Source organism: Malaclemys terrapin, chromosome 1 (assembly GCF_027887155.1).
Source record: "Malaclemys terrapin pileata isolate rMalTer1 chromosome 1, rMalTer1.hap1, whole genome shotgun sequence".
NCBI classification, from domain to species: domain Eukaryota; kingdom Metazoa; phylum Chordata; order Testudines; family Emydidae; genus Malaclemys; species Malaclemys terrapin.
Window position 1 is genome coordinate 345,672,469 of NC_071505.1, and position 26,571 is coordinate 345,699,039.

At 51.4% G+C, this 26,571-nt stretch overlaps 2 protein-coding genes across 4 annotated transcripts in view; one reads left to right on the plus strand and one right to left on the minus strand.

Moving 5' to 3' along the window:
• Nucleotides 1-1,334: 1,334 nt before the first annotated feature.
• Nucleotides 1,335-13,222, minus strand: LRRC51 (leucine rich repeat containing 51). Of its 3 annotated transcripts, none has more exons than XM_054015931.1 (5): nucleotides 13,137-13,222; nucleotides 9,505-9,602; nucleotides 7,585-7,790; nucleotides 4,939-5,087; nucleotides 1,335-3,778 (listed from the first exon to the last, which is right to left on the minus strand). In XM_054015931.1, exons 2-5 carry the CDS (start codon nucleotides 9,587-9,589, stop codon nucleotides 3,637-3,639), a joined length of 582 nt encoding a protein of 193 aa, XP_053871906.1. In that variant the 5' UTR covers nucleotides 9,590-9,602; nucleotides 13,137-13,222; the 3' UTR covers nucleotides 1,335-3,636. The 3 variants fall into 3 exon arrangements, with proteins under 3 accessions (XP_053871906.1, XP_053871907.1, XP_053871908.1); XM_054015932.1 differs by lacking the exon at nucleotides 13,137-13,222 and adding an exon at nucleotides 13,086-13,104; XM_054015933.1 differs by lacking the exons at nucleotides 9,505-9,602; nucleotides 13,137-13,222 and adding an exon at nucleotides 9,276-9,363.
• Nucleotides 13,223-13,524: 302 nt separating this feature from the next.
• The window catches only part of NUMA1 (nuclear mitotic apparatus protein 1), a 74,325-nt gene continuing 61,278 nt past the window's right edge, over nucleotides 13,525-26,571 (plus strand). Inside the window, exons 1-2 of the mRNA XM_054015935.1 lie at nucleotides 13,525-13,541; nucleotides 18,986-19,044. The gene's annotated coding sequence lies outside the window, so the exon portion shown is untranslated. The remainder of the gene's footprint in view (nucleotides 13,542-18,985; nucleotides 19,045-26,571) is intronic.

Genomic DNA, 26,571 nt, shown 5'->3' on the forward strand with positions numbered 1-26,571 from the left:
GCTGGCTTCTTCACATGCCACCCTGGCGGCTTCTGCCTGCCACCAGAAATGCTCCTGCTATAAACATGAGACCCAGAGGCGGTCCTCCACCAGTGACTCCAGCTATGTCTACGTGTGCTGCAGTCAAACCTTTGATTGCAGTCTAGACGTAACTGGGCTACTTTGATCCATCTAGTTTGAGTAACAGGAGCAGACCCAGTAGCTCAGGTGGGTTTAGGCAGTCTGCCCTGCCACAACTTCTCTCATATGGTTTGAGCTAGCGTGATCAAAGCTAACTCAGGTACATCTATACGGGCAGCAGTCCTAGGTGCCGGAAGTAGGGGTGCTGCTGCACCCCCTGGCTTGAAGTGCTTTCCATCATATCCAGCGTTTACAGTTCGGTTCAGCGGCTCTCAGCACCCCCACTATCCAAATTGTTCCAGCGCCCCTGGCAGCAGTCACAGCTTTGAGTGCAGCAGAGACATACCCTCTGTTGTACTCAAAACCCACGTTCTGTGGGCCACAATCGATCTAACAGGCATTCAGATTGTCGAGTTGATGTGGACGAGCTGCACTGGCTTCAGATCAGATGGTCAGAAACGATAGAACTGCATTTATCTGTAATACCCCTCTGGGGTAATCTAGATGTGTGCGGCAAAACAAGGGTATGAAACCACATCTCCTCAAGGCAGCTGGATCAGTCCCACCAAAAGTTGTATTGTCTGAATTTTTTTCAGTCCAGTAAGATTCTTGGAATTAAAAAATCCACTGGTTTTTCATTCAGTTGCTCTGCTCACAATTTGGATCCCTGCGATAAGGGGCTGATTTTTAACCGAGGGGACGATTGGAGCAGCCTCCCTTGGGCTGCTGCCGATTCTCCACATCATAATCTTTAAATGGCTATTGGCTTTCTAAGGCTATGTCTACACTACCGCGGTAAGTTGACCTTAGCTACGCAACTCCAGATATGTGAATAACGTAGCTGGAGTTGACATAGCTTCCATCGACTTACCACCGGGTCCACACTACGCTGGGTTGACGGGAGCCATTCTCCTGTCGACTTACCTTACTCTTCTCGTTCGGGGTCGACTGGAGAGCGATCTGGGGTCGATTTGGCAGGGCTTCACTAGACCTGCTAAATCAACCCCGGTGCATCGAGCCGGGGGTAGTGTAGATATACCCGAAGAGATGCTTCACTCAGCCACGCGTTACTGGCCTTGCTGTAGGACCACGGGGTGCAATTCTCTAGCCAGGGCTGTGTGCGGCAGCCTAGATGATCAGTGCCCCCCTCTGGAAATCATGGCGCCATGTCAAGAAATTGGACCACTTTCAAAAAATTGAAACTCCACGTGGGCGAGAGTTGACGTGTTTAATAGTGCGCCAGCAAAACCGGGGCAAGGAGCCCTCAGACCATTAACCCAGGAGCTTCTTCCATAGTACCCCAGAGCGTCTCTACCACCTGCTCCTGGCCTAGCTGGTGGAGTTCATTCCTGGTCCTACGGACAAGGGATGGGGCAGACCGTGCACAAGGGCGATCACCACCCGCTGTCACTCTGGTTTGTGGGGCTGGCCTGAGCGTCCCATGCAGCCATGGCTTCGGGTGGCTGGCACAGCAGCATTAACACATCAGGGTCTCCTGAGAGAGGATCACAACGCTCTCTCTGCCCCCAATACCATCACTAAAGGGGTTGTCTTCTGCTTTAGCAAGGCTGGCAGCTGCTTGGGTCTGAAGTGCACTGAAGCCCATGGGCAGGCGCAGGGAATGTGGGGGCAGGGGTTTGTGCTAAAGGAGAGCTGGGAGGGGGAGGGGCAGCTTTGCCAGGCTGAATTTCACCCCTTTGGCACCGTTTTTCCTCAGTCTGAGGAGACGTTGTCTGCTGCAAGGTGCATCCGCTGGGCTGCGTATCCCTGCAGGTGGGACTGTCTTCAGGGGTGGAGAAGCAGGTGCTGTGCCATTTTGCCCCAGGGCAGAGGGAAGCCAGGCAGGTGCTACACCCCTCCCTTGCATGGCCAATGGCTCCTTGGGCACAGTTAGCAGCTGGTGTCACTTAGAGCAGCCCTGAGGTTGCTCTCAACTATGCCAGACCCAGGGTAGACCTAGCCACAGCTGGAACCCTGGCTCCCTCCCCACACTGTACTTACTGGAGAAGGGAGCCCCTAGGCCTGATCTGTAGCTCCATAGTATTTACCCCTCTTGGGGCCTCACCGAAGCCTCTCTAGTCACGGAAGCGGCCCTGGGGAAGCGGTAGGGGCAGTGAACAGCTGCCGGTGGGGGAGAGGTGTCTGGGAGGGGAATAGGTCTGACACCATGGAACCACTGCTAGCCCCCGGCCCCAACCTAGCCCCCTGGGCATGCATGTCAGTTAATGGTCAGAGATCGGATTGCTGCTCTACACAGCCGCACCCATGGCCTGGGATGGTTCAAACATGCTTTGCCTCTGGGCAAACTCTGCCTCTGGGAAGACAAAGAGCGAGGTGCCAATTTCCTGTTGGGGCTGGAGCAGTTGTGCTCGAAGCCTCTTGGGAAGTGATGACAGTGGCAGGCAGGGACTTGCAGGGGGATGACTTGACTGGCCCAGGACCCTGGGGCACAAGGGAAACCTGGCTGGCTCAGCTGGGAACAACTCTGAGCATTAAGTACTAACGCCCAGGGGGCAGGGCTGAGTTGTCCCAGAAGCTGCAGGCCCTGTGACTGATGGGAGCCCGTGAGTTCAATCAAATGGTCGTGTGGGACAGTCACTTACCAGCTTTCTTCCCCCAAAGGAGTCGGGGGCCTTCAGGCTCATCCCACCTCTGCTAGTGAGGAGACCGAGCGTTTGGAGGCGGGCTGAGCGTGTGATGAGGTTAGTGCCCGCAGGAGCGACTGGGCTCACACGGCAGAGCCGCCTGCCGGGGCCAGGGGAGGCAGGTTCGTGGAAGGCGGACAGTCCTGTCGTACGTAGCACTTTGAGCTGTTTGCCTCCCCGGGGAGGGGCCCCTCTCTTTGTCCCTGGGCTCTAGCCGGGGGCTATGTCGGGGTGGTTCTGTGCCCTGGCTGGCTTTGGGTCTGATGTGCTGGGGGTGGAGGGTTGCACTTTACAGTCTAGCCATAGAGAACCCCCCTGAGCAAGCCTGGGGCACAAGAGCCTCCGGGAGTGGTGCTGCCCCATCCTCCCCGCGAAGGAAGCAGCCCACGTGGGATCGCGGGCACCTCCTGACCACAGATGGACTCTCCCTGGCACCTCAGCAGGAGCTGGCTGGGCGGGAACGGAGCTGGGACACCTTAAAGGAGCGCAGGGGGCAAGGCCAGCTCCTCCGCTGCTGGGGGCACAACCACCTCTTGGGAGGCCCAGGGCCCCATTACTTCCCCACCAGCTGCCTGCTGATCTCAGGAGAGGAGATGGGGCATTTCCCAGCCCCTCAGGAGAGCGGGTGGAGCAAGCCGAGCAGAGACCCTCTGTGCTAACAGTGGCAGGTGTGTACTCGGCCCACTGCCACGGCAGCCCTCCCCGTCCGTCTCCAGGGATGACTGAGCCCCGCCCCTCGTAGCGATTCATCGTCCTACCCTACAGAGCTCGAAGCCTTTATTCCTACGCTAACACGCGGGCTTCATGCCGCCCACCCCCGCAGGGCGCTGGGCCCCGTTGAACGGCGCAGATGCTGCTTCAGCCCGTCCCCTCAGTAGTCGTTCCGCTTTTTCTTGGCCACCTTGGGTTTGACGTTCATGCGTCTCCAGAAGGTGGCGGTGGAGCGGTCCTGCTTCGTCACGCCGCTGAAATCGAAGGACTTCAGCTGGGGCAGCACGGACAGCACGTAGCTCCTGTGGGAGAGCGGCTGGTCAGGCCCGGAACGGCGGGGGCTACTCCCTGGCCTCCCCACCGGAATGCCGGGGGCTGCTTCTCCTCCCCTCCCCCCAGCTCACGCTATACGCCCCAGCCTGGGCCTAGAGAAGCCCTCAGTAGTAGATGGAGGCACTACTTCCTCTCCCAAGGGGGCCAGAACTAACTGCTGCAATCAGTGCTGCCCAGGAGTCCCTGATCTGCCTCCTTGTAGCCTCTCTCCTAGGGCCAGACAGCATAGGGTGTCGGCTCGGGGTGATTTGGGGATCATGTTGGCGCTGGGCCCCTGGAGCAGAGCAGATTGTATAAAATCAAGGGCAAGACCAGCGATGCACTTCCCATGGGCTCCTCCCTGGCTGGGTGGATCTTGGCACCTACCCTGCAAGGGACTAGACCTGAAGAACAAATACAGCTCGTCGGCACCTCCGTTACCTGCTGCCGCTGCTCTCGGACCCTACTGCCTGACTGGGGTCGCACGTCTCCCAAAAGGGAGCAGGGTTAACGAATAGCTGGTCGAGCCCCGATAGTGGCGGCATCGTTGAATTTCAAATCCGATGGGCCGGCCTGCTCCGTCACGCGTCTCGGAGCGATGGCAAGTGATTCTCTGAGGAGCAGTCCAGAACCACTGCTTGGGGCCTACACAACTCCAGCGTGAGCGAGGAGACCGGGCAGGGACTCGGGGGATCTGGATTCTCTGCCCTGCCCTGCTGGTGACCTTGGGTGAGGTCTGGGGATGGACTTTCGCTATGTGAACGTGCAGTGCCCAGCGTGATGGGTCCCTAATCCTGCTGAGGGTCTCTGGCCCTGGCTGTCCTCTGGCACTGAGGAGAGGATCTGTAGACGCACATGCATGGGGCAGGCTAGCTCGTGAGCAGGGTTCACAGGAGCCGGGCCCAGCCTTTTAAAAGTTTTCCCTTGGCATGGTCTGGTTTGTGTATCCCAGAGGGGGCATGTGGGGTCTTGGGCAGGGCGTAGCAGGAGTCTATTGACTCCAGTGGAGGTGGATGGGGCCCTGAGCGAGTCTCTCTGGGCACCCTGGCAGCAGAGGGCAGAGAGCTGTTCCCCAGGGCTGGGTTCTTCTCTTTGCCCATCGTCCTTCCCTCTCCCCGACGCACTAGCTGGCGGAGCCCCTCTGCCCCACCTGTAGCCCTTCTCCTCCTCGATGGGGTTTCCGTGCAGGGTCAGCGTGCGCAGGCGCGGCAGGACGGCCAGCTTGTCCACCTCGCCGAGGCTCTGGATGCTGTTCCCGTGCAGGTTGAGGGCCCGGAGGTCGGGGTACATAGTCAGCACCTGCAGCCACAGACCCCCCTAGCCCCAGTGAGGGAGGGCGTGGAGAGCCTGGACGCAAAGCAAGCCTCTCCCAGGCTATAAGCTGGGCCATAAGACCCCCCCCGTCAAAAGCAACCCCAGCCGGGCTTTGCCTTTCCCTAGCCTCCTTCACCCCAGGATTCCACAGGGCTTCATGAGCATGGAGCAGGGACCTTCCCACAAATGAACCAGGGAAATGCAACCTCACTGGAGCTACTGTAAGGTGGGGGCATAACTGGTTGAAAAACCATTCCCAGAGAGTAGTTACCAGTGGTTCTCAGTCATGCTGGAAGGACATAATGAGCGGGGTCCTGCAGGGATCGGTTCTGGGTGCGGTTCTGTTCAATATCTTCATCAGTGATTTAGATAATGGCTTAGAGAGGACACTTACAAATTTGCCGACGATACCAAGCTGGGAGGGGTCGCAAGTGCATTGGAGGATAGGATTAAAATTCAAAATGATCTGGACAAACTGGAGCAATGGTCTGAAGGAAATAGGATGAAATTCAATACGGACAAATGCAAAGTGCTCCACTTAGGAAGGAACAATCAGTTTCACACATACAAAATGGGAAATGACTGTCTAGGAAGGAGTACGGCAGAAAGGGATCTGGGGGTCATAGTGGACCACAAGCTAAATATGAGTCAACAGTGTAATGCTGTTGCAAAAAAAGCAAACCTCATTCTGGGATGTATCAGCAGGAGTGTTGTAAGCAAGACACGAGAAGTAATTCTGCTCTACTCCGCTCTGACTAGGCCTAAGCTAGAGTATTATGTCCCGTTCTGGGCGCCACATTTCAGGAAAGATGTGGACAAATTTGAAAAAGTCCAGAGAAGACCAACAAAAGTGACTAAAGATCTAGAAAACATGACCTAGGAGGGAAGATTGAAAGAATTGGGTTTGTTTAGTCTGGAGAAGAGAAGACTGAGCAGGGACAGGATAATAGTTTTCAAGTACATAAAAGGTTGTTACAAGGAGGAGGGAGAAAAATTGTTCTCCTTAACCTCTGAGGCTAGGACAAGAAGCAATGGGCTTAAACTGCAGCAAGGGAGGTTTAGGTTGGACATTAGGAAAAACTTCCTAACTGTCAGGGTTGTTTAGCAGTGGAATAAATTGCCCAGGGAGGTTGTGGAATCTCCATCACTGGGGATTTTTAAGAGCAGGTTAGACAAACACCTGTCAGGCATGATGTAAATAATACTTGGTCCTGCCTTGAGTGCAGGGGACTGGACTAGATGACCTCTGCAGTCCTGTGATTCTATACATAAGCGCCGACTCCATGGGTGCTCTGGGACTGGAGCACCCACAGGGAAAAATTAGTGGGTGCGGACCATCCACCAGCAGCCAAGCTCCCCTCACCCCCCGCCACACCGCCTCCTCCCCTGAGTTCGCCACGTCCCTACTCCTCTGCCTACCTCCCAGCGCTTTCCGCCCTGCCGCAGCCAAACAGCTGTTTGCAGTATTAGCATGCTCCAGGAGAGAGGAGGAGGAGCGGGAACATGGCATGGTCAGGGGAGGAGGCGAGGCCGGGGCGGAGATTTGTGGAAGGAGTTGGAATGGGGGCAGAGTTGGGGTGGGGACTTTGGGGAAGGAGTTGGAACGGGGGTGGAGGGGGGGGTCAAGCACCCACAGGAAAGAGGGGAAGTTGGCGCCTAGGATTCTATAAGTGGGGCAAGACCACTATCCCAGCTCTGCGGAGTGGGAAACTGAGGCACAGGGAAGAGCTGGGACTCACCCAAGACCCCACTGGGTCCCAGCTGGGAAAAGCAGCCTGATTTTCCCCAGAGCTTAGGGGACACACAATAGGGCTGTGATTTCCGAAAGAGTCCACCATTGGCCTGTCAGCCCCCCTTGAACTCCGGGGGGCTTTTACAATGGCAGCAGAGTTAGGCCAACACTGAGTCCCTCCGAGCTCCCCGCAGCTCTGACTGGCGGGGATCCCCTGAATCGCCCGAGTTCCCTAAAGGTGGTCAGAGCATCAGCCCCGCTCCCCACAGCAAGCCTGCTCTGCCAGCTGGTCCCCTCTGCCACCGGGCTGCACTAGTGCAGGGGCAGGGGGCAGAACGGACCTGGCGGTGAGCAGCATTTGGGCTCTAATCCAAGTCTGGTGAGTCAGGGCTGCAGAGCAGTAACACCGGCATGGCCCAAGCACCCGGCGCCACCTGGGAGCACTTTGGAAATGGATTCTCCCAAACCCCTCCACTCCCTGCTAGCCCTGGGCAGGGTTTGCTCTTACATCCCATGTGCAGGTGAGCAGCTGCAGTGTGTAATCCGGCTGTACTCACGTGGCTGTGGCGCTCAAAGGGGGTGGAGGGGTATCACCGTTATTTTACAGGTGGGGAAACTGAGGCACACAGGGGGGCAGGAATTTGCCCGAGACCTCAGGGGCAGTTGGTGTCAGAAGCAGGGTTAGGAGCCTGCCCTGTTGAGGGCTAACCCCCTAAGCCACCAGCCCCCAGTGCTCCCGCGCAGCCGTACCGGGTCGATGGTAGATAAGTCGTTGAAGGAGAGGTCGACCCAGGAGAGCTCGTCGGGGTACTCCAGCAGCTGCTCCATGGTGGAGGCGAAGTCGGTCAGCTCATTGATGGTGTTGTTATTCAGGCGCACCGCCTGGGTCAGCAGCTTCCCCCCGGCCGAGCGCTTGATGACCTTGAGGCCAGCGCGGGGCTCCTCTGTCAGCAGGTCTAGTGGGGAGAGTAAGGAGGGGGTTAGAGCAGCCTAGGGAAAGGGCACGACCTGCTGCTGATTCGGTCGGCGGCAGCAGTGACCGGCTGGGCAGCCACAGACCCGGTCTATCTTGGTTCTGGTACGGCTCCCATCACCTTGGTATCTGGGCACGTCCCTGCACTCTAGTTAACCCACCCCGCAGCTGCAGGATCAGAGAGGGAGGGCGCCGCTGGTTCCCCGCGCTCATCGCCAGTGCCGGCACAGCCTGGTTCTCTGCGGCGGGTTTTAGGGATCCCTGTTGCTCGTTGCTCCGAAGCTGGTGGAAATGCTGGTCCTGTGGCTAAGGCAATGGGCCGAGGTGCAGCAGACCCACCTTCCACTTCTGGTTCTCCCACAGGTTCCTGGGTGACCCCGGGCAAGTTGCTCCCTCTCTCTGGGCCACGGGGAACAGGTCATGGTACGCCCTTCCTTCCACTTGCGTCTGGGCTCTTCAGGGCAGGGGCTATGTGTCCGAGCAACACCTCGGACAGCAGGGCCCGGAGTCTGGCTGGGGGCATTACCAGCGTTTTGCTAAGGAGGGGCCCAGGTTACCTGCCTGGTCACCCCAAATTTAGCGGTGCAACCTGGTGTACAGGGTCACCACACCACTCCAGACTGGCCTGGCCGGCCCTCTGTCATGGCAGCAGGGAAGGGGCACCACCATGACGCCACCCAGATCTGGCCAAGGGGGAGGGCTAGCCCCCTGTCCCCCCCCTGCACTGCCCCATTGCACCCCTGAGTACAACATCGCTTGACGTTGTCCCTGCCGTTGATGAGAAATTAGAAATTAATGGAGATATCCCATCTCCTAGAACTGGAAGGGACCTTGAAAGGTCATCGAGTCTAGCCCCCCTGCCTTCACTAGCAGGACCAAGTACTGATTTTGCCCCAGATTGGTGGCCCCCTCAAGGATTGAACTCACAACCCTGGGTTTAGCAGGCCAATGCTCAAACCACTGAGCTATCCCTCCCCCCAGCAGTAACAGGACTGCTCTGCGAGAGAGCTCCCGGGATCTGACCCTCTTCCCTGGCCGGGTCTGTGAAGCCCGCGGCGGTGGGACAGCAGGGAGCCAGCGGACTAAGACTGAACCAGCTGCCAGCGACGGGCACCTTCATCATGCATAACTCAAAGCAGCCCAGGCTGGCCTAGCGACACGCCCTTTGCAGGGGGACCCCGACACTGGGGACAGCGGCCCTTCGCACAGCCGTGCGCTTTGCTTGCTCTGGCTGAATCCCATCACACGACAGAGGTGGCGGCAGCATTGAAACATGCAGTTGGCTGATTTCCCGCTTTGCTCTCCGTCCTTTCCCGGTCACTCCCGGTGCCTTGTGCTGCAGCTCCGGAAGCAGCGGGGAAGGGTTAGAGGAGGAAGCGGGAGGCAGGACTCCCGGTTCTATTTCCAGCTCTGGGAGGGCGGGTGTGCGCTGCTGGTGGGAGGCAGGACGCCTGGGTTCTCCTCTCACCTCTGCCACTGACTCCTCTCGTGAGCCCGAGCAAGGCACTGGAGCTCCAGGCCTGAGTTTCCCCAGTGGTAGATTGGTCCTTGCATGAACCGGCCTTTCTGCAGGGCAGGACAGCTAAGGAGCCAATGAGCGACAGCTGTGGTGGGGACAGAGCTCTAGCGTCCCCACCCCACCCCCCCGCGCCCAAAACAAGTCTGTGCTAGTTTGCTTTGCACAGTAACAGCCGCACCTTGGATGAAGCTGATGCCTCGGAAGGAGTAGTCCAGAGGAGGCGCCTGCAGTGAGATCTTACAGCAATCCCATCGCACGCTCATCTTTCAGGCCACGCTAGGAAAAACCGCAGGAGAGGGATTTTAATAAAGAAACCGGAACAGCCCTTAAGGCATCACAGCCACAGCCAGGACTAGAACACAGCTCCTTTTGGGTCCAAAGTCCAGGGCCCTTCCACCTCAACTAGCAGAGCCTCTTCTTTAGTAACGAGCAGTACGGGGCTCATGACACACGGCTGTGTAGTCCTAATTCCATCCAGGAGAGGGCAGTGGTGCACAGACACACTAGCTGGCTCCCAACGATATTTTGTGCTGCTGAGGTGGAGCACAAATCAAAGGACATTTTCGTCTTCAACCCCCCCAGCATCATCATGGCATTCCCACCTTAAGCAACCAGACTAGTATGAACAGGGCTGCACCTGCAGCACCGCAAGGTAACGACGTCAAAACACCATCAGATGGCGCCATTCAACCCAGACGACCCCAGCGACTTTCACATCCGTGCCTCTGGAGTGCAGCCACCTCTGGGGTGGAACTGGCAGCTGTTTAAGAGCACGAGGCACATGACGGGTTAGGGTAGGAACAAGAATACCGCATCCAATCAAAAGGGCAGGGGAGCTGAGGTTGGCAACATTTAACGTCATGTTTAATTTTGTGGAGCGCAGGTCTCTGAATTCACTAGGGAGGGACGCACCTAGCTGGTTGCTGGCCCAGGAAGTACAGGCCTGCCCCTCAGAGCCAAAGAGCTCAGCCCAGAAGGGGATTTAACAATGAAGTTTTGTTCCCAGTTCTGCTACTCTCTCCTTGTGCAAATTCCCTAATTCCACCGTGCCTCAGTTTCCCTGTACGGGACCAGAGAATGCAGGCCACACCTACAGAATGGGGGACTATCTTGGAAAGCAGTGACCCTGAAAAGGAGCTGGGGGTCACAGTGCATGAACAATATGAGTCCCCCGTGTGACACAAGGGCTAGCGTGGCCCTTGGTTGTACAAAGAGGGGAGCAGGGTTCGAGAGGCGATTTCCCCTCTGTATCCGGCATTGGGGAGACTGGATACTGATCGCCGGACACCGGATACTGCCTCCAGTTCAGCTCTCCACCTCTGTAAAAGGCTGTTTACAACTTGAAGAGGGTGCAAAAAGGAGCCCCCCCAAAAATGATTCAAGGGCTGGAAAACAATGCCTGTGAGTGAGAGACTTCAAGAGCTCTGTCTGTTTAGCTTCTCCAATAGCCGGTTGAGAGGTGACGTGATTACCACGGGTAACAACCTTCCCAGGGAGACTACGCCGGATCACGGGCTCTTTAGTCTAGTGGAGAAAGGCAGAACCAGAGCCAACGGCTGGAAGTTCAAGCCAGACAAATTGAAATGAGAAATAAGGCACTAAACCGGAGGTGAGCAAACTACGGCCCATGGGCCACATCTGGCCCATGGGACGCTCCTGCCCAGCCCTTGAGCTCCTGGCCCGGGAAGCTAGCCCTCGGCCCCTCCCCCGCTGTTCCCCCTCCCGCGCAGCAGCTCGCTCTGCCGCCGGCGCAATGCTCTGGGCGGTGGGGCTGTGAGCTCCTGGGGCAGCGCCGCTGCAGAGCCCGGTCTGACCCAGTGCTGCGCGGTGGCGTGGCGGGCTCTGGCCAGGCGGCACGGCTCTAGCGCTGCCAGCCACCAGTGCTCCAGGCAGCACGGTAAGGGGGCAGGGAACGGGGGTGTTGAATGGGGGCAGGGATCCCAGGGGGGCAGTCAGGAATGAGAGGAGGAGTTGGATGAGGCGGCGGGGGGCAGTCAGGGGCAGAGGTTCTGGGGGCACTCAGGGAGGAAGGGGTGGTTGGATGGGGCGGTGGGGGGCAGTCAGGGAGGAAGGGGTGGTTGGATGGGGTAGGAGTCCCAGGGGGGCAATCAGGAATGAGAGGAGGGGTTAGATGGGGCGGCAGGGGGCAATCAGGGATGGGGGTTCCAGAGGTGGTCAGGGGACAGGGAGCGGGGAGGGTGGATGGGGCAGGGGTCCTGGGGGAGGCATCAGGGAACAGGGGGGGTTGGATGGGGCAGGAGTCCCGAGTGGGGGAGCGTCAGAGGGCGAGAAGCAGGGAGTGGGGTAGGGGGCGGGGGCCAGGCCATGCCTGGCTATTTGGGGAGGCACAGCCTCCCCTAACCGGCCCTCCATACAATTTCTGAAACCCGATGCTGCCCTCAGGCCGAAAAGTTTGCCCGCCCCTGCACTAAACACAATGTTTACGGAGGGTGATTAGCTATTGGAACAAACTCGCCAGGGAAATAATCAGTGGATTCTCCCATCTCTTCGATCCAGGCAGGAGGCCTTATGGAAGATGCTTTAGCCAAACACAGGTTATCATCCCCAACACAGCGGCTGGGTGAAATTCTCTGGCCTGTGCTATCTAGAAGCTCAGACTGGATGATCTATGAATGTGCGGAAGGGGAACCATGCTCGCCTCCCAGCAGGGTTAATTAGCTAATGTCTGGAAAGCCGGGAGTGTTACTATTCTCCACAGCCCTCATGCCGGTGGAAATGCACGGCTGCCTCTGCCCTGGCACGCTGATTTCACAGATGTTGTTTTATCTTCTAAGAGCTGATTTTCTCACAGTGCTTTTCAGTCCCCAAGCACTTGACAAGCTAACAACACATCCAAAGGGCCAAAGCTGTTGAAACATTCATTCATTGAGCTTCCCAAGTGTCATATTAGGAAATCAGTGTGGTTGCCTCCATTTTACAGGTGGGGAAACTGAGGCACGTAGGGGGTTAGATATTTGCCCAAAGTCACACAGTGAGCCAGAGGGCAAGCCAGATATAGATGGTGGTCTCCTGACTGCAACTCCCCTGCATTTAACAAGGGCCCGTGGCCCCTCCATTTTCCTATGAGGCGATCACTCTGCCTTTGAAACGCAGCCACCTGGCATATAGCACAAGAGGTGATGGTGTTAAAGGGGATGCTTTGAAAACGTCTACTCCACAAACAGCACCACTGGACTGGTAACATCCTGCGTGCAGTGAGGCGCCTTCTGAAAGGCAGAGTGAGTTGGTCCCCGACGCTGGAGCCAGATCTCTTTAATACAGATCTCTCTGTGTGAGCAAACGGCTCCGTTCCAGGGGTGCTCACACCCTTCTCAAGGCTGTGAAAACAGCAACTACAGTACAAAGGACAGCGCCCCAGAGTGTGGGGCTGAACGGGACTCAGCGACGGCAGAATGCGGTTTGGCAATTGGGACACGGATGCCAATTCTGCCCTTTGCCGGGGGCCATTTGTACACAGTCAACTTGCAGGTTACAAGCACTTTAAGGCACCCAGCTACCAGGGTGATGAGGGCCGTATAAGAACCTGGATAGGTAACTAGAACCTGTCTTTCTTGGGAGCAGGGGGAGCTGCCTCAGTTTCCACTGAGCCATCCCAGGAATGGCACCCTCTTTTCACACTCAATAGCACCCTGCACAGATTTTCACACCCACCTTCCCCAGGCATCTTTTTTCACACTCACCAGTGTCCTGAACAGATTTTCATGCCCACTAGCCCCTGGCCCCTCTTTTCACACTCACCAGTGCCTGGCCCCTCTTTTCACACTCCCTGCAAAGATTTTTCACACTCACCATCTCTGCTCCTCTCTCTCTCTGTCTCTCTCCCCTCACTATATGGAACTCTCGGGGTAGCTATGGTAACCAGAACCACACCAAAAGCCTCACCCAGCCCGGACTCCGCAAGGCATGCTGGGAAGTGTAGTTACGGGGGGTAATTGGGAACTACATTTCCCAGAGGGGCACGCGGCGAGAGTTCCTCACCTCTCGCGAGATCTACTCCCGCCCCACCCTAGGGCTCCTGGGAGCTGTAGTTCCCCTCACGTAATATGCGTCAGATGACGTACACGCGGCCTGCAGCCAATAAGGAGGGTGGAATGGGGGGCGGCGCAGCTGTTTGAATCGGTGAGGGCCGCGCGGCCGCGCAGGGCCAGGGGGAGTCACGGGGCGTTGCCCGCCCCGCTGCTTCGAGGCAATACGGTAAAGGGGGGCTGGGGCCTGCCCCTGGCGGCGGCGGGCGGGGCTGCCGTGTGCGGGTGCGGGGGGGCTCGCCCGGCCACGGGGCGGTGACCTGGGGGAGGGGCACCGGGGGGTGGTGACTGGGGAGGAGCTATGGGGAGCTGGGGGGTGGTGGCAGGGGGTGCTGGGGGGATGGTGACTTGGGAGGAGCTATGGGGAGCTGGGGGGTGGTGGCAGGGGGTGCTGGGGGGATGGTGACTTGGGAGGAGCTATGGGGAGCTGGGGGGGTGGTAGCTGGGGGGCAGGGGGTGCTGGGGGGATGGCGACTTGGGAGGAGCTATGGGGAGCTGGGGGGTGGTAGCTGGGGGGCAGGGGGTGCTGGGGGGATGGTGACTTGGGAGGAGCTATGGGGAGCTGGGGGGATGGTAGCTGGGGGGCAGGGGGTGCTGGGGGGATGGCGACTTGGGAGGAGCTATGGGGAGCTGGGGGGCAGGGGGTGCTGGGGGGATGGTGACTTGGGGGAAGAGGGGGCTGAGAGGACGGTGACTGGGGATTACAGGGGGGATGGTGACTTGGGAGGAGCTGAGGGGAGAGGGGGAGCTGGGGGCTGGGAGGATGGTGACTTGGGGGGAGCTGAGGGGAGAGGGGGAGCTGGGTGCTGGGGGGATGGTGACTTGGGAAGAGCTGGGAGGGGGCAGTGACTGGGGTAGGGGGAAGCTGGGGGGATGGTGACTTGGGAGGAGCTGGGAGGGGGCAGTGACCAGGGATAGGGGGAAGCTGGGGGGATGGTGACTTGGGGGGAGCTGGGAGAGGGCAGTGACTGGGGTAGGGGGAAGCTGGGGGGATGGTGACTTGGGAGGGGCAGTGACCAGGGGTCGGGGGAAGCTGGGGGGATGGTGACTTGTGGGGAGGGGGGCTGAGAGGATGGTGATGAGGGGGGCGGAGGGGACACTTGGTCTTAAGGGAGTCTATTTGCCTGTCCCAAGAGTGGTGGCTCCCTGCCTCTCCTGTGCTCTGTACAGCACCTTGCTTGCAGAGCTAAACCGCTGCTCCAGCCCTGCCCTGAAGGTGCACCAGGACAGAGGAGTCCTCGGTGTCAGCCTTGGGCAGCAAGTGTCTGACCTTCCCCCGGGCTGAGGAGGGAGCGGGGAAGCTTCCTGCTGGCATCTCCAGGCCAGGCAGCTATGCCCTGAGAGCAAGGAGCTGTCAGGTTTTCTCCCGCCAGCCGTGGAGCAGATGCTGGGGGTTGGCTTGGTGTGTGTGATTGTGCAAGAGTGGCCTGTGAGGAGGATGTGAGTGGTGTTGCGTATGAGTTTGCTGGAATATGTGCATGCACAGAAATGGACAGATGTTACCCAAGGTTCTCCTGTGGGTGTCCATGATCTGAGAGGCTCCTGTGTTTTCGTGAATGGCTCCAATTTAATCTGTTTATTAATCTGTCTGGCCTTGCTTTGAGCCACTCCACTGAAGGTGCATCTGTCATGCACCTGAGGCTTATGTACCTGTAGCCCCTCACCCTTTCTCCAGATTGTGAGCACATCTGAGATGCCAAACAGTCCCTGAGAAAGTGCCATGCTGGCTTTCCTGTTCTCTCTCTTCCTAGCATCATTTTAATTAGTAGGCAGACTTCTTTTCTGCAGGGTGGATTTGATTTAAATCCAATTGATTTAAATCACTAGTCAGGAAGACTTGATGTAATCATGGATTTCTACATAAAAGTGCATTCTTGTTGGGTGTTATAACCTTAATACATATTCTTCACAACTCCGAGATAGATGTAGATTTCATTTTTAGAAGCTTTGAGCAGGGGGTTGGACTAGATACCTCCTGAGGTCCCTTCCAACCCTGAGATTCTATGACTGTACGTTTTTAAAGTGATTTATTTTGAAAACTTTTCAGATTAGTTTTACAGCTACATCAGAAACAGAATGATTGATTGGTTATTTCATTTACCAAAGGTAATTGCAGCAGATATTTATGAAGTCACTGGGAGGTTAACGATCTCCAATTCAACGGGTTAATCATTAATATTTGGAGATTTTTCTTGCCATGCTGTATTAGGAGGAGAACATCACCAGACAGACTTTTAAATTGTTTTATTTAACTAAAACAACGTTATGTATTCTAGATTTTTTTCTTCAACAGCAAACGTATTTTAACAAAATAAGCATATGAATGTTTGAATTTAGTTAAACATTCACGTTTTTTAAAAATCAGGTTTGTTTTTGTTAAAATTGTTTTAAACTAAAATAGTTAAATGAAATATTAAAAAAAAAAAAAAAACCCAACAAAAGTTAAAATCGACTATGTCAGCCAGGTCAGCATGAGAAACTTAAAATATTGTCTTCTACTATTAAAATATTAGCTGCTAACTCAGTCGTCTTCACCTTCATTTTTCTGTTTGTTCATAATCTGGAAAAGAAAAACTAGCTTTCCTGCTTTTTCAGGTCCCAAACAATTTCTCAATTTGGAACGAATTAGTCCAAAGGCAGAAAATATTCTTACTACACCGGCAGAAGAAGCTACTGCTCTAAGTGAGATGATCACTTCAACAGTCTCTGAATCCAAGTGCTTAAGTGACTTCCACCAGTACACTGGTGTGACTTTCTTTAAAACATCATCAGCAAACATATTTCTTGAATGGCTCCTATTCCCAAACTGGGCTTCTTTTACGGCCTGCTGCCATTATAGGTTTTCCCTTCTAGTGAGAGAATGGTATGGTAGATCTCAAATCAATTTATGTATTTAAAAACAATTTTGTTGTTAACAAGCATGTTATCTCTGGAGACACAAAGCCACAGTTTGAGAACTGCAAAACTAAGCATCTCTGATTGTATCTTCTAGACTGAGCACTGAGTCCCATTGGGTAGATAGAAAGATTAACCTAAATAATCTATACAGAAGCCCCTGGAACCCCATAAGATTGGGACCCTAATCCATGAACTATTAGAACTCCTTTACAAAACTTTTCTTAAACATTACATGAATATATTGTCTCATACTATAGAATTAGAATTTATAATCCCTATTCCATGATGAGATATCATTGAGCTATAAAGTATCTTAATTAAAACTATCTTTAGATAGGTTTTTTCCTCAAAAAGCATTTTATCAAAAAAATCCGATTTTAAATTAAAAAAAAATCAGATTTTTTTTTTAAATCATTGATTTTTATCCACCCTGCTTTTCTGTATCTGTCAGGAAATGCCTCAAGCATTACTGTATTTTGAATGACTCCCTCACACTCTCTCTCTCACTTCATTTGTTGGTAGCTCCTGCAAAGATCTGGTCTTGAGCCCTGTTTGGCGGGGATTCGCTGGGGGGGCAGCATAGCCTGACTTCAAAACACAGACATTTTAAGTTGACCTCTCTGGTGGCACGCTCTCCTTTCTCTTTAGTTTTGCCAGTCTTCTGCTATGTCTCTTGTTCCTAGCTCACTTTCACTCCTGACTTGTGCATGTTGTACCTCTGATCTAGGAGTTACACTAGAGACCTGGAGTAGCAGAAGGCATTTCTGCTCAGTGTTGGTGTATTTTAGTGTCTCCTGTTGGAGGAGGTGGGCTCTCTAGACTTCCTTTTCTGTTGTGGGGAAAACTGTACATATTTAAAGCAATTGAAGTATTTTAACGAGGTGTTTTTGTGGAGGTGTACATAGAGTATTAATACCCCAACTTTACTTGTGCCTGCTAGACATACTCTTCCCTTTTCATATCAAGTCCTAAAATCTCTTCTCCTCCCACCACCCCCCATTTTCAAGTGTCTGCTGCTGCATATGTATGTGTTGAAGGTGATTGGTTGGGGTTATGCAAAACTTGTGCGAGTCTCCTTCCATACAGCCTGGATTATTGGGCAGGTATGTGCAAGATCCTTGTTTTAGTTGGGTATCTTCCAAACCGCTTCTATGTTGGTGTAGAGCTATTCAAGGAACATGAATTAATGGATCCAACTCTTCAAATGTGTAAGTGCCACCCGAGTCCAAGCCTGCCCAACTCCTTGGGTCCGAGTTTGGGTAGCTAGCCCGAAGTGCCGTCTGTATCACAACTTCCATATGGCTGTTTTTAGCTTGCTAGCTTGAGCTGAGCCAGTGTGAGTCTGTGTACCTGAGTTGGGAATCACACATCCCAGCTGCAAGGTAGACATACTCTCTGCGCCTCAGTTTTCCCATCTGCAAAATGGGGATAAGGTGCTCCAGGGATGGGTGAGGATCTAGTGATCTCTGGTACTTAGCTGGCTGCGATCACTGGAGTATCTGAGCCCCTCACAATCTTTAATGTATTTTTTTTTCTTTTGCAACACCCCTGTGAGGCAGGGCAGTGCTATCATCCTCATTTTACAGATGGGGAAACTGAGGCACCAAGGGACTTGCCCAAAGTCACACAGGAAGTCTGCAGTGGAGCAGGGAGTTGAACCCAGCTCTCTCAAGTGCTAAGCTAGTAACCTGACCACTGGACCACCTCTCCTCTCTGGGTGGCATTACAAACCCTGAAACAAAATATCGCTCTCCTCCCACGTTTTGTCTTGTCTATGTTAAGGTCTCTGGAGCAGGGACTGTCTCTTAGGCTATGTCTATACTACACAGCTTTGTAGTGTAGTGTAGCCACTGTTTGTTGGCTCTCCTGCCAACAAAAAACTTCCACCCCCAGTGAGCGGCATTTGCATTGTCTGCAGAAGAGCGCTCCTGCTAGGGTGACCAGACAGCAAATGTGAAAAATCGGGACAGAAAAAGCCCCGAATAGCAGGACTGTCCCTATAAAATTGGGACATCTGGTCACACTAGCTCCTGCCGACAATGCGCTGTTCACACTGGCACTTGTCATGGCAAAACTTTTGTCTTTTGGGCGGGGAGGGGTTCAACACCTCTGAAAGACACAAGTTTTGTCATTCAATTGCCGGCGTAGACATCGCGTTAGGCACGGCAGCTGGGAGGGGTCATTCCTAGCGTGGGTAGACGTGCGTGTGCTCACTCTGATCGAGCCAAGGGGATTGTATTCAGGTGGCTGGCCTGAGCCGCGGCCTGCACCACTGTGGCCACGCTGCGATTTTTAGCATGCTCGCTTGATCAGACTTAGCACGTCTACCCAGACTGAGAACTAAACCTCCCAGCCGCAGTGTCTGTGGGCGCTTACAGCATCCGGCACAGCGGGGCACTGACCTCAGTTGTTCTGCACTACAAATAACCTCTTTGTACAATTGTTTTATCTGCTATGTTACAGGTAATACCTCAGGCTGCCGCATAATTGAAAGCCTGCACCTTGTCTAATCAGGCTTGCTGTTTCCTCTGTATAGTCAGCCAGCTCCCCTGTTAGCTTTCATCTATCACAGCAACAGGGGGAGAGATGCACTTTCCTGTTTTTAAAGAAATGTAATAGTAAAGCCACAGAAATTGGAAGGGCAACTTGGTGGCCAGTTTTGGTTGCTTGTGTCTTTTTAAACAGAGGCTGATCACACCTTTTCTTTTGTTGTAGTGTTTTTATGGCTGGACCCATCTCAGGGGACTGCATTCCCTTTTGTCTTTCTCTCTAAGGTAAGTCTCCTTTTTGTGTCTCCTCTGCTTCGTATTCCCAGTAACTACTTTCACTATTATGTGTCATGCTTCTCTAGTATAAATATAATCTGTTTGAACGCAAGAATGGCCCTACTGGGTCCATTTAGCCCAGTATCCTGTCTTCCAACAGTGGCCAGTGCCAGGTGCCCCAGAGGGAATGAACAGAACAGGTCATCACCAAGTGATCCATCCCTCGTCGCTCATTCCCAGCTTCTGGCAAACAGGTTTGCCAGCAGATGTCGGGGTTTCCCATTAAAGTTATGTTCTGAGGTGGTCGGGATGCTGCAGCTTATCCCCTAGGATAGAAATGGAGTGGGCAGGAGTTGGGTGGGATTTGTAGGCCTGACACTTCTTTATATCATGATATACCTTAAAGCTGTAGTGGTAAGAGGTAAGACTGTCTTTTTCACTGCCAAGGCCGTGCTCTGGGATTTAATATCCAATTGTCCATGTGGAGGCTGAGCAGGACTTGAAAAAACATATCCAACATAAAAATACTAACCCAAGGAGTAAATCGGCTAGTCAGGGTGAAGAAGACCCTGCCCTCCACTCCCCTGCTCCCAAAGCCACTTGTTCACAGCTCACTCCCCTCCATGAATTCTCTGCCTCCCTTCCCTTGCTGAAAGAGAAACCAATTCTGGGGCCTCTGCTCCTTCTTGGCCAGCCTCTGCTCCCACTCCTCGGACTCCTGTGTGATGCTATAGCTAAGAAGGCAAACATGATCCTTGGGTATGTACGCAGAGGAAGGTCAAGTAAGACTAGGGAGGTGGTATTACCTCTGAATATGGCATTAGTAGGACCATTACTGGATATTGTGTCCATTTCTGATGTCCACAGTTTAAAAAGAATGGTGAAAAATTGGAAAATCTTTAGAAAAGAGCAACAAGAATCGTTCACGGGTCAATCTGCATTGTAGTGTTTAAGAAGCTAAATCTATTTAACTTCCTCTTGGATAAGCTAAGAGGTGACTCGATTGTGGTCTACAAATACCAATATAGGGAAGAGGTTGTAGACAGCTCTTTAATCTAGCAGGAAAAGGCATAAAGAGAGCCAACAGTTGGAAAATTCTGACTAGAAATAAGGTGCAAATTTTTGACAGTGAGGAAATTAAGGACTGGAGCACCGTGCTGATTTTCAGTAAGTCTTGGAGCACTGGGGAAGTTCCAGAAGACTGGAAGAAAGTTTGATGTGCCAATTTTTAAAAAGAGTTAATGGGATGATCTGGGTAATTATAGGCTTATCAGCCTGACATCAGTCCTGGGCAAGATAATGGAGCAGCTGAAATGGGACTTGATTAATCAAGAATTAAAGGAGGGTAATGTAATGAATGCAAATCAACATGGGTTATGGAAAATAGATTCTGTCAAACCAACTTGCTTTCTTTTGATGAGATGTCAAGTTTGATAAAGGTGTTGACGTAATATACCGTGTCTAGTTCTGGTGCCCGCAATTCAAGAAGGAAGTCGATAAATTGGAAAGGGCTCAGAGAAGAGCCACGAGAATGATTACAGTGATAGACTGAGCTTTCTGAGTCTATTCAACTTAACAAAGAGAAGGTGAAGGGGTGACTTGATTACAGTCCAGTCTGTGACACTGGCTACTCGCAGAAATCCCAGCTTCTCTTTCTTTCTTTGAGTATCTACATGGGGATTACATAATGTTTAATAATGGGCTCTTCAGTCTAGCAGAGGAAGGTATAATATGGTCCAATGTCTGGAAGTGGAATCTTGACCAATTCAGACTAGAAATAAGGTGCAAATTTTTAACAGTGAGGGTGATTAATTATTGGAACAATTTCTGATGGGTGGTGGTGGATTCTCCATCATCAACAATTTTTAAATCAAGCTTGGATGTTTTTCTAAGAGAGAGGCACTAGGAATTGTTGTGGGGAAGTTCTGTGTCCTAGGTTATACAAGAGGTCAAACTAGATGATCACAATTATTCTTTCGGGCCTTGGAATCCATATACTTATCTAGGGATTTGATGGATTCTCCATCTCTTGAAGTCTTTAAACCAAGACAGGATCCTGTTCTAAAAGAGATACTTTAATCCAAACAGTAGTTATGGGTTTGATGAAGAAGTAACTGGGAGAGATTCTCTGGACTTTGATGTGCAGGAGGTCAGAACAGACTGTCATAATGATCCCATCTGGGTTTAAAAATCTGCAAAAATCTACCTCACGCTCTTCTGTAATCTTAACTCCTTCATGCTTTCTTCCCCATGGCTCCTCTCTGCCTCCCTGCACTTTCAACGGCCCGCAGCTTGCACACCCATCCAGAGTTCCCATTTGCCTGGGTGAGTGGGATTTCAAAGTTCTCTGTAAGACTGGGAACGGGCAAGGAGAGCAGGAAGAACGAAGCTTTAGCAGAAACATAGGTGTGAAAACAAACTCCAAGTGTTGGAAAAGGAAGGCGTTTGCTCAACGGTGTGTTTTGGCTGGGCTGGAGTTGAGAGAGGAGGTTGCAGTTGTTGGGGGAACTGTGCTTTTCTGAGCATATGGTCCATAAGAGGAGAGGGGAAATGGGGGCTGTCACAGTTTCAGGCTAACTGCACCTGTATCCCCCAATTCTTTGGTCTACTCCATGAGTGCCCAGTCAGATCTCCGCTCTCTAGCAAGTTACCACAGATCTCTTTCTAAGTAAGCACGTTTATTCTTAAGGAAAAGCATCACACATTAAAAACAATAAAGAGATTTAAACACACACTAAACATACCAGGAGTCACCCACAAGTCACCCATTTGGATTCCGTTGGGACCTATGGAGTCCTAATAATCCAGTCTTTCCAGCCCTTCCCCAAGTCCTGGAGCCTGCCTTGGATAGAAGGTCTTTTCCGTTTGCTGGATTAGAAGGAAGACCTTGTGTCAGTTCAAACTCACGTTTTATCCCAAAAGCCCTTTCTTTGTTTGAGTCTCTGGCAAACCCAGTTTGCAAACCACACCAAGGGGGTTGTACCTTTTGTGTTGGTCCTCAGGTACCCAGGACTGAGTTATCTTGTTACCTCTTGCCTCCGGTGGCTGGCACTGTGGATTGATTTCAATCACCAAGTGGAAAGCCTTGATTTAGATCATCGGTTGTAATCAACTTTTCCATTTGTACTTCAGTTATTTTCTAAAGAAAGGTGTATTTTCACGTTGATTTACAGCTAAACAGAGCCGTCGTACCAGATTTGGTACATCTTTTTTGCTACCTAGTAGGATATGCGATAGCTATCTATATTTAAGCAATTATATAGCTTAATATTTTCAGATTCTTATTAAATTGTGGACTTTTAGTATGTTAGAAAACGGTGAATGATATATTGCTTCTATACTAGAAAATTCACTTTTTGCTCATGATTTGTGTCACGCTGCACTAGGATGGTAACTGGAATTTAAACACATACACAAGCATTTACAATTGATTTTTATTAAACCAAACCACTTTAAATGTTTTGGATACATAAACTTCTCATCAAAACATATTTCACATTTACAACTGAATGATTTATTAAACAGAGGGATTAACTGTTATCAGTGAATTAAACTGATTATTTCAGCTCAGCAAATGATTCCTGTGAGATACATGATGGTATCTCCTGGAGTCAGAGGCCAGGTCCCAACCCCTATGAGGACTTTGCCATCTGCTGCACTCACTAGCACAGCCCCTGGGTCTCCCAGAAGATCAAGCTCTTAATTCAGTACATGATCTACTGTGCCATGTTTATAATGCTTGGCCTCAAAAGTCAAATGTTTTTCCCTCATCCTTTGGCTAGGAAACTCAAGTTTTGATAGAGGATGGATTCAGCATTTTTATTTAAATGTTTTAAGAGATTATTATAAGTTTAGGCCTTGACATATATTGCATTATATTCAGCTTTCATTTTAAACAGATGTCTTTTTAAAATTGAAAGACTTATTATGATTTGAACAAACTAAAAGAATCCATTTTTTAAATCATCATTTTGTTATCCACCCTGGCTTCTGTGTCACACCTCAAAAGAGTTGTTTAGTCTCTGTGACTCGCCTTAATCACCCCCCACTGTTGGTTCCTGGAAGGACTGTGGTAACCCTCCCCCATGGAGTGGAACACAGTCCTACATAAATCATTCATAAATGTAATACAATAGTCCCTCCAAGATGCTGCACTAGGTTGCAACCATGTGTCACAGGGGATTTTGTAGAGAAAAGCAGTAGAAGGAGTTAAGCACTGCTCTTGCTAGCATGGTGATATCACTGTTCTCCAAGTCAGCATGCACAGAGGCCAGCTGTTAAACCATTATCCCAAACCATATTCCAAACCTGGGGACAGGGCACTTATACTCTCTGCATGTGTCAGCTCTTAAGGTTTTGCTAACCCCATTTAAGTCCAAATGTAGACAGAGGCCATCTACAAAATAATTGCTACTCTGTTGGGAGAAATGAATCCTAGAATATCAGGGTTGGAAATTACCTCAGGAGGTCATCTAGTCCAACCCCCTGCTCAAAGCCGGACCAATCCCCAACTAAATCATCCCAGCCAGGGCTTTGTCAAGCCTGACCTTAAAAACCTCTATGGAAGGAGATTCTACCACCTCCCTAAGTAACCCATTCCAGTGCTTCACCACCCTCCTAGTGAAAAAGTTTTTCCTAATATCCAACCTAGACCTCCCCCACTGCAACTTGAGACCATTACTCCTTGTTCTGTCATCTGGTACCACTGAGAACAGTCTAGATCCATCCTCTTTGGAACCCCCCTTCAGGTAGTTGAAAGCAGCTATCACATCCCCCCTCATTCTTCTCTTCTGCAGACTAAATAATCCCAGTTCCCTCAGCCTCTCCTCATAAGTCATGTGCTCCAGCCCCCTAACCATTTTTGTTGCCCTCCGCTGGACTCTTTCCAATTTTTCCACATCCTCCTTGTAGTATGGGGCCCAAAATTGGGGACAGTACTCCAGATGAGGCCTCACCAATGTCAAATAGAGGGGAATGATTATGTCCCTCGATCTGCTGGCAGTGCCCCTATTTATACAGCCCAAAATGCCGTTAGCCTTCTTGGCAACAAGGGCACACTGTCAACTCATATCCAGCTTCTCGTCCACTGTAACACCTACGTCCTTTTCTGAAGAACTGCTGCCTAGCCATTTGGTCCCTAGTCTGTAGCAGTGCATGGGATTCTTCCGTCCTACGTGCAGGACTGTACTTGTCCTTGTTGAACCTCATCAGGTTTCTTTTTGCCCAATCCTCTAATTTGTCTAGAACCCTCTGTATCCTATCTTTACCCTCCAGCGTATCTACCACTCCTCCCAGTTTAGTGTCATCTGCAAACTTGCTGAGAGTGCAGTCCACGCCATCCTCCAGATCATGAATGAAGATATTGATCTAGTTATGACATGATTGTAATGTAGGTGGGATCTAACTCTGGTTCTGAACCGTAACTAGAGCCATACAACTGTCCAGTTCAGAACAAGCTTAAATAATGGTTCAGTCCTGTGCACTGTGCAAGACCAGACTGTTTGGAGGGATTACCATGCTGTGTGTTTTACTGTAGGAATCAGTGTTGACAGGACCTCAGAGATAACAGGCAAATGTTTATTATTTGTATTACTGTCGCACCTCAGAATCCTAGTTACGAACCAGGACTCCATTGTGCTAGGTGCTGTACAAACAGTCCCTGCCCAAAGAGCTTCCAATCTCAGTATAAGACACAAGGCAACCTACAGATACAGGGCAGGTGGATACAGACACAAGGGGGATAATATTGGTCAGCATGATCGGCTGTAGTCGCAGCACACCAGCAGCCTGACCGTTGTCAAGGGTTTTGTCGGCATTGTGAAAAAGGAGAATTTTGAGGAGGATAATGAGGAAAATCCAGCTGTGCGTTTCTGGTGAAGTACCATGATCTTCAGTGGAGAGTTGACCCGTGCTTGCACTTTAAAGCCTAAATATGTTCATTTAACAGGCCTTAGGAATGATTAGATGTTCTCTTCTCTAAGGGATTTTTGGCTGGAGACTTAATACTCAGTGCTTGTAGTCCTTGTCAGTTCTACAGACATTAAGTATTTAATCCTCCCGACACCTCTGTGCGATATCTCTATCTGTGGGGGAGAACAGTGGGACTGGCCTAGTGCTTTAGATTATGAACCCTCAATAGGTGAGACATGCCCTCCAGTTTCTCCTCCTCAGACCCTCTACTATCACTTTTCTTTTTGTCTGGAATTAATTTTTCCTGGCAGGGCTAAAATTTGGTGACTAATGCCCTGGTGGCTGATGAAAGTATAGATGGTCTGATCCCGGAGTCTGAGGGAAACTGGCCCCAGTACTGCTTGCTATGTTCTCAGTGGCCTCACGTACTTTTGGGGTGGGGGATGAGACAAAACTGAGCCTTGTGGAACACTGCTCAAGAGTTCCTTGACCCCAGAGACAGCCAAAGATGCCTTGCCTCAGCCTTTGCAAACAGGGAACGTTGAAGACAAGTTGGTGTTTGCAGAGACTGCTTGCATCGAGAAATGGGTTTTCAAAATGAGGTCTAACACTCTGTCCCACTGTCTTCCCACAGAGAAGGGAGACAGACTTGAAGAATAATGGCCCCACTTGATTTTTACCATCAGTGCCACCGTGTTTCTGGCTTGCAAGCCAGAACGTGCTTCTGGGATCTCTAGAACCTCAGCGAGCGAAACGCTCAGATTCTAGTAGAAAACACCTTGTTTGTTCTCCATCGGCTGCAGATCTGCCCCTATAAAGGAGGTCAAACTAATAGTCCAGAAGTGGTCATCCTAGTGGGCTGATTGTGACATGGTGCTAAAATGTGAAAGCTTCATTCTTCTGTAAGCAGATGAGTGATGGATACTTAGAGATTTGTTCCTTGGACTAGGGTCAGGTGCTCTGTATTATAAATAGTATTAATAAAGGGGCTGACCTGGGATTTCATGACTTCTAAAATTTTTTGCTTATTTTAAATTCTGTTCCAAGCCAATTTTAATGCCTGGTGTTTTTAAGATGTGAAGTGCTCCAGAAATGCCAAGACTGGTGTTCTTGTATCCTTACTCTGTTGTGCACCTTAGCCTGTTGTGGGAGGCTGGTGAGAGCTGAGCTGCTGTGGTGGCTATTTTTAGTAACACTCGCTTTTGCTGGTGCATAAGGAACTCTCCCAATCAGATTTAGGAAACAGATTTAAAGAGACATTGTCAGATGAAAAACAAATTCAGAGGTTGAAAAAAAAACTCGTCTACCACGAAAAAAACCCACGGATGTTCTTTCCGTGACAGAAATCTGATTTACTCTTCGATATTGTGTAAGTTTGCTTTTTGCATTGCTCTTGGCTTGGACAAAAAAAAAAAATCAACTAGTCAATTTGCTTTTATTCTATTCCTTTTCATTTTCAAATTCTTATACGTTGCCTCAGTGCTGCAATATGTTGTACACACTTTAGGGAAAAATTAAATTGTTGATTAAACTTACCATTGGAATTAAAAGGGGCAATCATGGAAACTACAGTCTGGATCTGTGTAAAACCTTATTCCTGTAGAGCCTACGTTTTGTATCAGATGT